We start from the raw sequence: 13,530 nt of genomic DNA, 5'->3' as shown, positions 1-13,530 counted from the left end.
AGGGGCTCAAAACAGGATCCTTTTGCCGGTCCTTGCGCTTTGCGCCACGTGCGCTTAACCCGCTGCGCCACCGCCCCACTGCCTCACAAATGTATATTATTAGGGAGATGTCTTAGTGGTGCAATATTTCTGCCGACCCATCTATACATGTAAAACTGATTTTTTAATATGTAGATTTAGGTAATGTATTGTAATTTTGGTGTATTTAGTCCTATTATATATTGAGTTCATGAATTTTATCTAAAAAACTTGTTCTTTAACTTGAAGTGGTGAACTTCTTTGAAATGATAGGTAATAAGATCTATTGCCTTAGTATGTCTGGTTCGCAGTTGTGGAGTGAGCATTTTCTAAACTGCAATTTCTGGTTTGTGGCTTGTAGGTGAGTTATTACCACTGGTGCTTTTTAAATAGTAAATTTAGACTTTATAAAAATAAAGAGCTTTTGCCTTTGTCATTTTTAAACACAAAGATACTTTAATAAAAGATTTTATTTTTTAATATTTATTTTTCCCTTTTGTTGCCCTTGTTTTTTCATTGTTGTTGTAGTTACTGTTGTTTTTATTGATGTCATTGTTAGATAGGACAGAGAGAAATTTAGAGAGGGGAAGATAGGGAGAGAAAGACTCCTGCAGACCTGCTTCACCCCCTGTGTAGCGATTCCCCTGCAGGTGGGGAGCCGGGGGCTTGAACAGGGATCCTTAAGCCGGTCCTTGTGCTTTGCGCCTCGTGTGCTTAACCCGTTGCGCTACCGCCCGACTCCCAAAAGACTTCATTTGTACATGAGAAAGATAAAGAACCACACATAATTGTGGTACGTGTACTGCCAGGGTTCAAGTGAACCTAGGGATCTCATATTTGAGAGTCCAACACTATCCACTGTGCCACCTCCTGGTCCACAGTACATAAGCGATCCATTTACAGAGAGCATTAATCCAGTAATTTCTTTTAGAAGACGTGAACGATCAAGAGAGAGGGACCACAGTAGATCACGAGAAAAGAGCCGGCGACATAAATCCCGTAGTAGAGATCGTCACGATGATTATTATAGAGAGAGAAGCAGAGAACGAGAGAGACATCGGGACCGGGACCGAGACAGAGACCGAGAACGTGACCGAGAACGCGAGTATCGTCATCGTTAGAAGGTGTGTATTCCTTATTTCTGTTTTACTTAACATGTATTCATTAACAGTGATTATAACTCCGAGGCTGTTGTTCATACAGTATATGTCTGCATGTTAAGTGGTCCAACTACTTGTTCTGAATTTAATCTTCCAGAAACATCTGAGACAGTATCAGGTAAGTAATAACAGGTAAATATTTTGACCTCTTACTGTTTTGCTGAGTTATATTGCAGATTGTTAGTGGCTTTAAGAAGGCAAGAAAATAGATCAAGAGGACTCATTACCTACTTCTAATACCTAAAAATTGGGATTCTCTTAATTGTAAATATTTGCATGTAGTTTTAAATATTTAAAATGCAGGGAGTTAATTCATGTACTTAGAATGTATTTTAGTCTTAAAAGTAAATTTAAAAGGGAACTCTTAACAATACGGAAGGATGGTTTACCAATATTGAAAGAGCTTTTCTCCTTTAAACAACAAAACAAAGCAGTTTTTTTTAAAAGGAAAGCTATTTTCCCTAGCACTTGGTTTTGTCTTTAAAGGAATACAGATACCTTGATTTGCAAAGAAAATATGAAAATATCCAGTTAAAATGGGTTCAGAGTATTCCATGTCTGAGACTTTTAAACTGTATGCAACCACACATCTAAGGTTACAATAACCCTGAAATAATTTTCATTGATGTTTCATTCATAAACCATAATCATTGTCTTTTTTTTTCTGTATTTTAAATATATTCCTTGTGAACATTTTTCATAAAACAGGAAGAGTTGTCTGTTTGTTTCATTTCACGTGTAATTTTATTTTTATATTTGTGAACAGCATTCATTTGAGGGGATGCTATAAGACTTGCACATTTGACACAGTTACTTTGTAAACAAATATTTTTTCTTTATATTGTTAGTGGCATGCCCAGATGAAATTACATTAAATCAATCCCTTTTATTGGTAACTGCTCTTCACATAATTTCTACAATCATGGAAAACATTGACTTATTCAGTCAAGAAAATTGTTAGTGTTTAAATTGTTGTTAGACAAAATCAGAGTTATTAAGTGTGTGTAAGTCTCAGAATAAGCAGTTTAATATGATATATTTTAGCAAACAAGATCCTGTTTGAATACTATTTAGAAAATAAGCATGGAAGTCTTGTTTTTATTGTGCATAAAAAAAATTTAAGAGCTTTCTGAAATGAAGACTTAATTTTAACACTCTTGCATTTTGAATGCACATCTTGATTATTATTAACTTAAAATAGCTCTCCATATATTGTATTAAAAAATATTTCCTTGATGTCAGGCAAAACTTTTTTACTTTTAAAACTAATTTTATTGAAATTGTTTTTGAATGTAAAAATTAAGTGGTGTATATTGTATTTCCAAACCCTATGTAGTGCTTTTTCCCTCTGGGCTGATTTGATTCGATCTTATAAAAAATGTCTATGTCCCTCAGTTGCTTAAGGTAGATTGTGGCCAACTTAGTATTTGACTGAATCAGCCATTTCATTTATAGTGAGGTGTAAGTTCTCTTAGATACATGGATATACTAATAGATATAATTGTAAATATTCATTTGTTAATGAATGAGAGGGAGAGAGAACCATAGCATCACTGTGGCACTTGGGATGCCAGGGCCTGAACTCAGGGACCCCATGTTTGAGAGTCCAGGGCCTTATTGCACCATCTCCTGGCTCCCATATATATTTATTTATGAAATAGATACAGAAAGACCAGAGCACTGCTCAGCTCTGGCGCAGGGTGGTGTTGGGGATTGTATTTGGGGCTTCCAGAACCTCAGGCATGTAAGTCTTTTTAAGTAACCATTGTGCTCTCTCCCCAGCCCTATTTGTTTGTTTATTTATTTATTTTAATAAGACACACAGCTTTGATCAGTTCTGGCATATGGTGATGCAGATTGTATCTGCAACCTTCAGCATGCAAGTTTAGTAAACAACCACTGTGCTACCTCCTTAACCCTTCAAGTTATATTTTTATTTAAACCTTGTCTGCAACGATTTTCAGTTGTCTCCAAGATTGATGCATCCATCAGTGAGCTTTTGCAATAGCTTATATTTATAATTCATTAATTTTCTTAGTGGTTTTAGTTGAGCTAGCGTAGTTGATCAAGTAAACTGAAGAACTAACATTACATTTCAATATGGCCACACCTAATTATGCCATGATTTGAGTTTCATTACATTCAGACATTAACTATGAATTCCTAACTGCAAACTTTATATTTTTTTTCTTAATCACTGATGTATATCATACCAAAATTCCCATGTTTTATTTGTGCATTAATCAGAATTGAGTTGTAATATTGTTATATGCCTTCATCCAAGCAAAATTTTACATAAGCATTTCTAGTTCAAAAGTTTGTTACCTTGGAATATTGTACTTTTGCTATAGCAAACAGTATTGTGGATTTAGTGGATGTGAGTAAAAGGGTGGGGACTGGAATTAAAAATATTCAAAAAACTTAAGCTAAAAACTATCTACAGATTTAATTACCATTATAAGGTCTGTTGACCTTTTAGAAGTTCTAAAATATGAGTCCTTTTGAGCTTTCATGTATATCTTTAAGTGGAGTAAAAGTAACTTGGAAGCTAAATTGAATGCCAGTAGTAAGTCTGTATACAAATAAACTAATAATTGTAATCTATTACTAATGAGAAAAAGGACAAGTTCTTACTTTAACTGGAAACAATGGTGTTGGCAATTTGTTAATGTGTGTCCCATCTTAATTTTTTATGTGTGTTTGAAATGTTGGTAATGTTAATTGCATTCTCATTTTAAAATGTATTAGTTTTTCTAAAGGCATTCAGTATCTTTTAAGTTCAAATAGGTATTTTAATGGGAATATCAGTATTGTAAATTTCATTATGTAAATACATTGTGCTTCATATTCTGTAACTTCTGCCTCTATTCTCAGACCACTCTGAGCAAAACAAACACATTTGGTGCTTTAAGATTGTATATTTCATAAAGAAATAATTTCACTTACTTAGTTGAGTTATTGTCTTTCAATCCTCATTCCTGTTGGGATAACCATACTCAAGAAATTTGTTTTTTTTTTTCTTTTCTTTTCTGTGTACTGAGTAATGAAAACAAGAAATCCCTCTTTATTCATGATTTTCCTCTTTTTGGTATGAGATTTTGAATATTCTGAAATCATGCTCCAGTTCTTTGATAAAAAATTTAAACATGTCTGAGCTATTTTGCTGTATGATTATCTGTCTTTGCCATAAATATGATCCTGGGCAGTATTGTCACTGTATAAGGTTTAGTGCACTTTGCATTCTTTTTTTTCTCTTTTTTAAGTTCAGGGCTTTGTATTCATTTTGGAAAAACAAAACCAAAAGAATCAAAAGTCCTTATGTTAAGGTGTTTCATTCCCTGAAGAGATAGTGTTATTTTGAGGCATATGTGAAAATTTAAATTTTCTTATTTGACAAATAATATTGCTGTGATGACATTTGAATTTTCTGCAACTCTTAAGTTATCAGAGGTTTGTCTGATATTGTCTAGCCCTTTGTTTCTTTGTATTTTCATGTGTATCCTATCTATTCTGTTTGATTTAGATATGCTAGCTCTTCTACTCTAACTGCTTGAATTTGCAGAATGACTATATAGTTATTAATATTTTAAAGTGATAAGGTAGAAAGTGACTCCTTGTATGGATATATAGTGCTTTTGCTCACTGTGGTTTAAGAATATGGTTTTTGTTAGCAAATGATTATTGTTCCCTTTTTTTTTTTTAAATCGATACCAGTATGAGTCACCTTGCTCTCACCTTCATCTCGGTGTGGAATTTATTGCCATTGTTTTAGTTTGTAAATTATTAGATTGTTTTGAATAATGTTTTGAATGAATGTATACAGTTAGCATTGTTTAAAGAAGGTCTAGTGGCCCTCCCCACCCCTCAAAAAAGATTTATAAATGCCACCAGATTTACTGATTTGCCTTCTGTGATAGCATGTTTTAACTCTCACAGAGAGGTCTCTATCACATAAACAGCTGATTTTGAAATGTCTAATTTGTGCAATTTGGAGGCAAAGATTTCATTTGTAGTGGATTACTTCACTGTTTAGTCAACTGCCTAGAGTAGCAGTCATGCATGTTTTATAGTGTAGTAGAAATGCTCTAGTTAAAATGAGGTAAGTACTATCTCCAGGGGTAGATAGAAGAAAATACAAAGTGTTTTGGCAGGGATTTTTTCATAAATATCTGTGATGAACAGAATTTTGTGGCATGTTCTAGTCAATACAAGAAAGAATTTTAACTTTAAATATTTTGTTTGTTTTTTTAATGAAAGAGATACAGAGAGAGACCAGAATTCTGCTTACCTCTGGCATATAGTGGTGCTTGGGGTTGAACCTGGAACCTCAGAGCCTCAGGCATTAAAGTCTTTTGCATAGCCATTATGCTGTTTCCCCAGCCCAAAATTCTTACTTTAAAGAGTTAACTTGTATTTGGAGTATTTTATCTCTTGTCTGCTCCATCTCCATTTCTCTCACTAAGGAGAAATGTTCAGATGGAAGTAAGTTTATTTTACTGAATTGATGAAAATACTCCCAGGGATTTTATTAGAATATTCTTAATTCAATATATTGATGTAACAAGCCATATGAGTTATCGCTTATGTATATATATTTGAGTGATGTTCACCATACTAATCCTTACCAACTTGCCAACTAAAATTTTTAATGTAAACACTCATAATTTGAGTTGTTAGTATTGGCTTCATCTTACTGATATCTCAAAATGCAAGTGCTACACTGTATTGAAAATTTTAAGTAAAGAGCTATAGATTTCATTGACCTTAACTGTTTGCATAGTTCTTCTTTAACTGTAGTTCAATTAATTGTGTGGCTTTGACCAAATGATATTCTGAAAACATGACCACTGAATGTATTTGTCACTTTTTAAGTTTTTTGATATCCTTGTTTATGTAGCTGTCTACTGAGAAATTTGAGACTTATAATATGAATTGGATTACTGGAAATGGGTTGTATCGCCTTCACAATTGCTTCCGTTTGAGATTGTAAAATTGGTATTTCCAAGTGGATAAATGTAAAGTGTCTAGAAATAGAAATAAACTGAAGCTATCTCCCAGATTTTATGTCTCTATGGTGAAAATTAGAGCTTTACTTATAGTAAAGACATATCTATAAAATATGACCAAGAAAAATGTCAGTAGGCTCATCCTGGACAACGTGTGTTGTAATCTCATGGCACAATTTTCTACCTCAAAAGTAGCAAAATTTTCCATTGGAGTGGTAAATGATACAAAGTTGCAGTGTGTGCCTTATGAGTTTTGGAAGCCTTAAGTCTTGGTTTTACTCACTGTGACTTGAGATAATCTTACCCTCTTAATTATCCACTCTTCATCTCTCCTACACAACAAATGTGAGGGAGATAATATTCTTGGACAATATTTAAGTAACCAGTAATAATTTATTTATTTATTTTGCCTATTTGCAAAGATTAGAAAATGTGCCTTCCCTCAAATACCTTTTTAGAAGGGTTTTCACAAGTAATAAAAGTAAAACATGAAACCTGCTTTTTCTAGACATCTTTCCTATGACCTGGTTCTGCCAAAAGTGTCATTATTGTAAGATAAAGATACAATAAAAGGTAACACTAGAAATGGCCTGAGTTAAAGTATCTGTATTTTCCCTTTGTAGCTCTAAAATTGTAGATTTTACTCCCAAGGCAGTGTGGTGCATATATGTATCAATGCTCTTAAGATACTTTTACAGCCAGTTGGAGAAGAGCCCAAAAGACAAAAATCGGTGGTTGTGACAGAATATTGATTACCATTGATTTTAAAGCAAAAAATATGACTGCTTTTGTGACAGAATATCACTATTCTGATATTTTGTTTTGTTTGAGAGAGATTGAGGTAGCAGAGAGAGAGAGAGAGAGAGAAAATGAAAGAAACTGAAGCTTCCTGCAGTGGAGACTGGGTTCAGTCCAAGTGAGCTATTCCACCGATCCTGTGTCTTTTTACTTTTAATTTATCTTATTTTAAATGCTCTCTTGGAATTTATATTTTAACTAACTGATACATCAGCTACTTCTTATATCCACGTTAGCTAAATATGTATCTCCTTTGTGAACTTTTTTTAGTTTATCAGATTTCTGGTGTGTCCCTGCTTCATGTGAGTTATTCAGGGAGTTATTTTAGATTCTCGTTTAGCTTGATTGGGTTAGTTTATATACTACATCAGATACTTCAGTATAAGTAGAATAGAGCAAAAGCCAATGTTAACTTTGTATTATGTCTAAAGGATTTGTATGTGGATGTCATTTATTTAAATGTGAATACTATATACTTTTTTATTTATAAAATTTGTAACTTGGAGCACCATTTTATTAACACTTACAGAAGTTCCTGTATGCTGTCAAATAAATGATTAATTTGTAAAAATAATTTACTGCATTTTATACTCAATTTGCATTTGTCAATATAGAATTGATATGTGGGTGAATGAGACATAAGACCATCCAAGCATTTTCCCATTTATTTTTGTAGTGTATGCATACTTTAGAAAATAATAAAAATGCTTCCAGCATTACAGAAACAGTAGCTGCTGTATCTTCTGCATTCCTTTTCTGTCATTATTAAATTAATAAATAAAAAAAAGAAAGAAATCAGAGTGCCTTTTAATTAGCACATAAATTGGAGTGTTTATTTCTCCACCACAAAAAGCAACTACTGTTTCAGCTGATCCTTACTTTGTGTTAGAGTGTGTAACAGTAAAGTAGATGCACGACTTGTGTATGTATAGTTAAGCCAGCGTTTTTCTGTGTATTATGGGGAATAGCAAAATCTACATCACAAATTTTAACACATTACAGCTGAAGGAAGAGGAACACCTTCCAAGACAAAACAGTCTTCATGAGGGAAAATGACGCTTGTCCAGCAGTTTGCTTCTGTGACTGAACTGAACCTGTAAGGATTCATGGATAAAATGAACAGGAATAGATCTGAATAAAGCAAATCTGCATAAATGGTAACCAGTAGCTCTACTTTTATTTTTATGTTGCTTAACTGTTTTATTTGAAGGAAACCTGTGTGATTTAAAAAGTTCTAGCTTTTGCAACTTTATTACTGGTTATATACATTTGGCCATTATAATGTGCAAGCAATTGATAAAACGTCAAGTAAATGCCTGTTTTCATAGTAGTTTGTTCTTGTTAAAAATGTTCAAATGATGTCTGTAAACAGCACCGCTTTGATTACAATAGATGTAGTGTTGTAATAAACTGTTTAATGGGGCTGATGTGTAAAGCTGTTCAAGTTATTTGATGTTTACACCTCAGGGAAAGTCTTGTGTTCAGCAATATCTAAAGATAATGTTACTATGACATTTATACTGTCCTTTAAAGAAAAACATTGCAATAGCGTTTGGGGAAATGCATCAATCTAATCTTGCGTTCAGTGAATTAAACTTACTAATTAAGTGTCTCTTGCCCTTGATTTTGATAATAGTCTAGGCAGTTACATAGATATTTAATATTTCTACATTCTGCTTTTCTAGCTGTTTTTACCTAGTTAGCTTGTGACTTTGCCGAATGGTATGTAAACTTGTAAAATCTGAAATTTCATGGACATAGCTGTCCAGTCAATGTATATGGATAGATAAAGAAAATTGGTTCTAACATTTTGATAATTACCCTACATTATTTGCTATACTGCTGCAGCTTAATTACAACACACGTACTGAAATGCTTAACTGTAAATTGCTAGCATTGAAAAAATATTTTGACAATTCTGATTTGTTACAGCATTAATTTGCTGCTTTATATCGGTAAGCTTATGGTTTCTTTTTGAAGCCACGGGCAGTGTAAATACAGCCACGCAGAGACGTGTGAGTAAAGACAACCTTAGTTTTCCAGTTACTATAGATTTTTGAAGGGTATGATTTATTATTACAAACATTGGTTGTATTCTCCTGTTTTGTAAAGTGGGAGATTAGAGTTGTATCCTATCTTCAGTTTAAGGAAGTCTATGTATATTTATGCAGCGTGTTGGCTCAATGCTAGTGTGACTTAGTTAATCAAAGATTTGTTTAAATCTTGCAGTGCATATAGGCTCACATTAAAAGTTACTCATCTAGCATGTGTTTTTAATTGCAAAGCTAGGCATTGTCAGAGCCTGATTAGACATAGACAATCGTTTTGAATCATTCCTTTGGAAATTTGAGTTAAACTCTTTAAGAAAGCTAATTTGTTTTTGAGATGCTTATCTTCAAGAAGTCTTCTAATAATGCACATTTGTATTAGAACAGTATAGCCAAATTCGAGGACAACAATTAAGGTATTTAGATAACCTAAATACTAGGTAGTGTGCGACTACAGGAGCCTCCAGAAGTTTATGCTGCAGTATTTGCTTTCATCTTGTTCACAGTCTCACTATTTTGTACAAAATTAATTGTTTCATATTAATTCATATTGCCAGTTTTATTCCAATTTTTTGCAAATAGTGTGTGCATAGAGATCATTGATGTTTTCCAGAATGATTTGCTTTCAAAAATGATTTTTTAAAACTATCTTTTTGAAAATGCAGTTTTTTTTAACATTGGAGAATTGTATCAAAATCGATTTTTCTTGTGTGTTGTATAGTGTTAGTTTTGTTTTGTTTTTTTTTGCATTCTTTTGTAAATATTTTAATGCTTTAATGTAAAGAACTGTGGACATAAATCTATTCCAAGGGAAATTAGTTAATAGTAAGATTACAAGGTAAGTAAATGTCCACAAGAAAAAAATTTTCTCCGGACAATTTAAAAATGAAATCATAAAAATCTCACTGTGCACAAACTGGAAATTTTGTACTAATTAAATTCTTAGTTGACCTTTTCATCTTCTTATCAGTGGAACCCTTAAATTACTCATCTCTGTCACTCTTCTCCCTACTTGGCAGATATCATAATGTGGCTCTTGTTGCAGACAATGTGAGTTTATTAGAATTATTTGCTGCTAATACACTAAGTGTTGTCAGAGGGAACTTTTTGTTTTAACCAGTCAACTTTTGCAAACTCTTTCTCTACCTGATAACACATGAATGTATAGCAGTAAAAGTGAAAATCTCAAGTTTTATTTCATTCTTCAGACCTCTGTTTATGGGCTGATATCTAAATTTTTTTTCTTTGAATTTTTTTTTGTTTGTTTTTTAATTTTTAATTCGTTAAAAAAAAATCCAAAGAGATATATCTTCCACACCCCCAACAAAAAAAAAAAAGTCCCAGAGATCTTTTAATTTATTACTAATAATTGTAATGATTATTAAAGCAAACTTGAGTTTTCATTTTAAACCATACTCTTATTAGTGCTATGCAGTCACATTCCTTTCAGCCATTAAAATTATAAATGAGTGATATAGCACCTGAAATGTATTGCTTCTGAGGCAACACTTTAAATTGAATATGCTGCTTTTAGTTAGAGGAGTATATATATTTTGTGGAAATGATACTCCATTATATATTTGGAAGTGTTTATTTTGTTGATTTTCATAAACAAATTTGGATTAAGTTGCTGTGGCTATTAGTAGAAGTTTAGTCCAGCTAAACTGTAGCCCCTTTACCTAGAATGTTCTTAAGCAGTTAACTATAATTTACAGTTCACAGATAGTTTAGTGGATTGTTGCTCAAAGTATTTTTATTTAAATCTCCTGTGGAGAATATTGCTTTTTATTGTTTGGGTTTTGTTTTGTTTTTTAAGTTTAAGGTCAGTTCTAAAAATAAACTTGGAGATTTTAAAGACTGTTATATAACATTTTATAGTGAAAGGGGAAATTGTTGGAAGGGTAAAGACTTTTCTTGTGTAATTAATCACATGTGCCAATAACCTAAATACATACTGTTTTATACAATGACATCTGACTATAGACCTTTTCTGTTGGAGTGTTTTCCCACCTGAATGATCATGGCATTTTCTGTTTTCTGTATCTTACAAGATAGGTGTGTGTGTGTGTGTGTGTGTGTGTGTGTGTGTGTGTGTGTGTGTGTATTTTAAGCTTCAGCTTGTTAGTTTAATAGGAAGTCTTTTTTTTTTAACTGAGAATCAGTATTGAGGTTCTTATTTTATAGAGAACTGCCTTTTGAATTTTACTCATCAGTTCATTGCATCCCATAGCCATCTGTATGTAAATGTCCCTGCAGTTGTATGTTCCTAATGCACGTTTATCCATTGTACATATCAGACATCATTTTTGCTTAAATATGTTAGGTGAGTTTTTGTAGTAAAGGATAATATTTTCCTGTTTACAGTGTGTTTGTGTATTGCTGTGTTTAACATCAGCCTTCAGTTTAAACACTGGTATACTTTTTTATTTTAAGCAACTTTTCTCTTAGAAGCCTTAGACTAATTTTTAAATATTCAACCAAAAATTATAAATTTATTAAGATGTGGCCTTATGATATATCATCCCTTGTGTTTTTAATGTGAGATTTAAAAAAAAATCAGAAGATTCAACATTAAACTTTCAGTTGAAATAGAAATGTTTTTAAATGTCTAGGCTTCTGGGAGGAAGTTCTTAAACTCTTCTTTCTTCACGTTAGAAAGAAGCATGAATTTCTGCAAGTATTCAAAATACGCAATTGTATACTGTTGAGATTGATTTAGATTTGTCTTAACCAATGTTTCTTAAGTTTCAGGTTGGTATTCACTCTGAATATGCAGCTACTATGTTTTGTTTCATTTTTATGGGACATATAAAACAGCTGGTTAGGTATAGACTGATTTTGATGTTTCAAAAGACTTCTTGCAATTTAATTAATATTGAAACCGGGAGTCTCTTAAAATATTAGAATGTAATTGAAGTCACGCAAATCTTGAAATTCTACCGAGAGTTTTTTGTGTGGGCATATTCTAAAAGTACCACGGGTATAAATGTTTTACATTTAATTTTAAATAATTGGACAGACCCTGCAGTTCGTACAAAACATTTCATTTTGAAGATGTGTTCTTTGTCACACTGTTACTGCGTAACATTTCTTAGCATTCTGTAAGTGAAATTATTTTAAAATACAATGGTGGATTCATGTTTATTTTTTTACTTTGAAAATTATAGTACTCAGGTGGTATTTAATGGGCAAGGATCCTTTGAGGGTAAATCATAATGTATTCTAAGGAATGCATCTATAACATTGATGACTTTAGCCTTAAGAAAAAAGGTCTATGATTCCTTCTGCCTCTTAATCCCATGGTATGTTAGCAAAGTAGTTTACAGCTTTGTACAGCCTTATAGAGTTGTATTACAATTCTTTTAAAATGGAAAGCCCTTAGCAGAAAACCATGTATCATACTACCAGTACCCATAAATCACAGTTTGTAAATAATTTGTCTAGTACTAGAAGGCCAAAGAAAGTCGTAAAAGTTTAGCTGTTGACTCTGGTGACTTCACAATAAGATTTCTGTGCAAAAGGTAAGGCGATACTTGATTAGACTTTTTTTTGTGTGTGTGTGTGTGTGTGTGTGTGTTTATGAGAACTAGACTTCCATATTAGCTTCTATTAAAAAGCTCATTCCATTTTACTAAAATGTTTGTAATTGCAATTTTTGTTTAATGTTTACTTTTGTCTTCTCTTTCTTTAGCATTTAGGTGAATGTTGAGCAGTTTGCTATATGGCTATTGTTGGCCTTAAACTGCACTAGTAACAAGCATGGTATTTATCTTGTATTGAAAATAAAATTTTTGATACTACTTTGCATTTATGTCCTTTGTGTTCACTTTGTAATTTGTTAACCATTGGGTGTGATCTTGGGGCAATTCATAACAGACAGAGAGCATTTGACTGGAAAAGATGATTAGGGTTTTTGTTTTTAAACCAGAGAACTGCCAGTTCTGACTTAATGGTGGTGCTAGGGAGTGAACCTTAGCCCTCTGTTACCTCGGGGATGAAAGTTTGTTTATGTGAGGTGTTTTGTTTTTTCATAACCACAGTGCTATTTTCCCAGCCCCTAGTATCATATTTTAATCAGATGACACACACACACACACACACACTATTGGAATCTCATCCAAAACCTTGATTTGACAAAAGAGATGGAAAGGGAGCTTGTATATGAGCATTTCATCCCAGCCTATGCACATAAGGTCATTTTTTCATCCCCACAGAGGGAGAGACACCTCCCACAGTGTCAGAGCTCTGCCTGGCTATGCGCATGGCAACAAGGCATGTGCCCTGTCTGCTTGCCTACACTCCAGCAGAGCAGGAATCTCGGTGACTTATAGACTGCTTTCTAAATTTTCTATCTCTACTCTTCTACCGTGAAATGCAAATGTTACTGGAAAATGGTTTCAAGTGCTATCTGTCCCCCTTTTGTATTTCCCTGTCCCGTGTTGGATTTTCATGTTAGTTCAAATCCAGGCACCTGCTATTAAACAGGTTAAATCATTTTAC

At 33.0% G+C, this 13,530-nt stretch overlaps 1 protein-coding gene across 3 annotated transcripts in view; it reads left to right on the top strand.

Annotated features, from left to right (window-relative positions):
- Positions 1-12,830, top strand: part of CPSF6 (cleavage and polyadenylation specific factor 6) — a 34,036-nt gene extending 21,206 nt beyond the window's left edge. For 2 of the 3 annotated variants that reach the window (XM_007528402.3, XM_007528400.3), the window contains 2 exons: positions 953-1,142; positions 7,985-12,830. In XM_007528402.3, the coding sequence (XP_007528464.1) occupies positions 953-1,139 (187 nt within the window). In that variant the 3' untranslated portion in view covers positions 1,140-1,142; positions 7,985-12,830. Of the gene's footprint in view, positions 1-949; positions 1,143-7,984 lie in introns of all 3 variants that reach the window. The other variant, XM_016190534.2, reaches the window with a different exon arrangement.
- The last annotated feature ends 700 nt before the right edge of the window (positions 12,831-13,530 follow it).

Source organism: Erinaceus europaeus, chromosome 7, assembly GCF_950295315.1.
Source record: "Erinaceus europaeus chromosome 7, mEriEur2.1, whole genome shotgun sequence".
NCBI classification, from domain to species: Eukaryota; Metazoa; Chordata; class Mammalia; order Eulipotyphla; family Erinaceidae; genus Erinaceus; species Erinaceus europaeus.
This window is presented reverse-complemented; position numbering and strand designations above follow the sequence as displayed.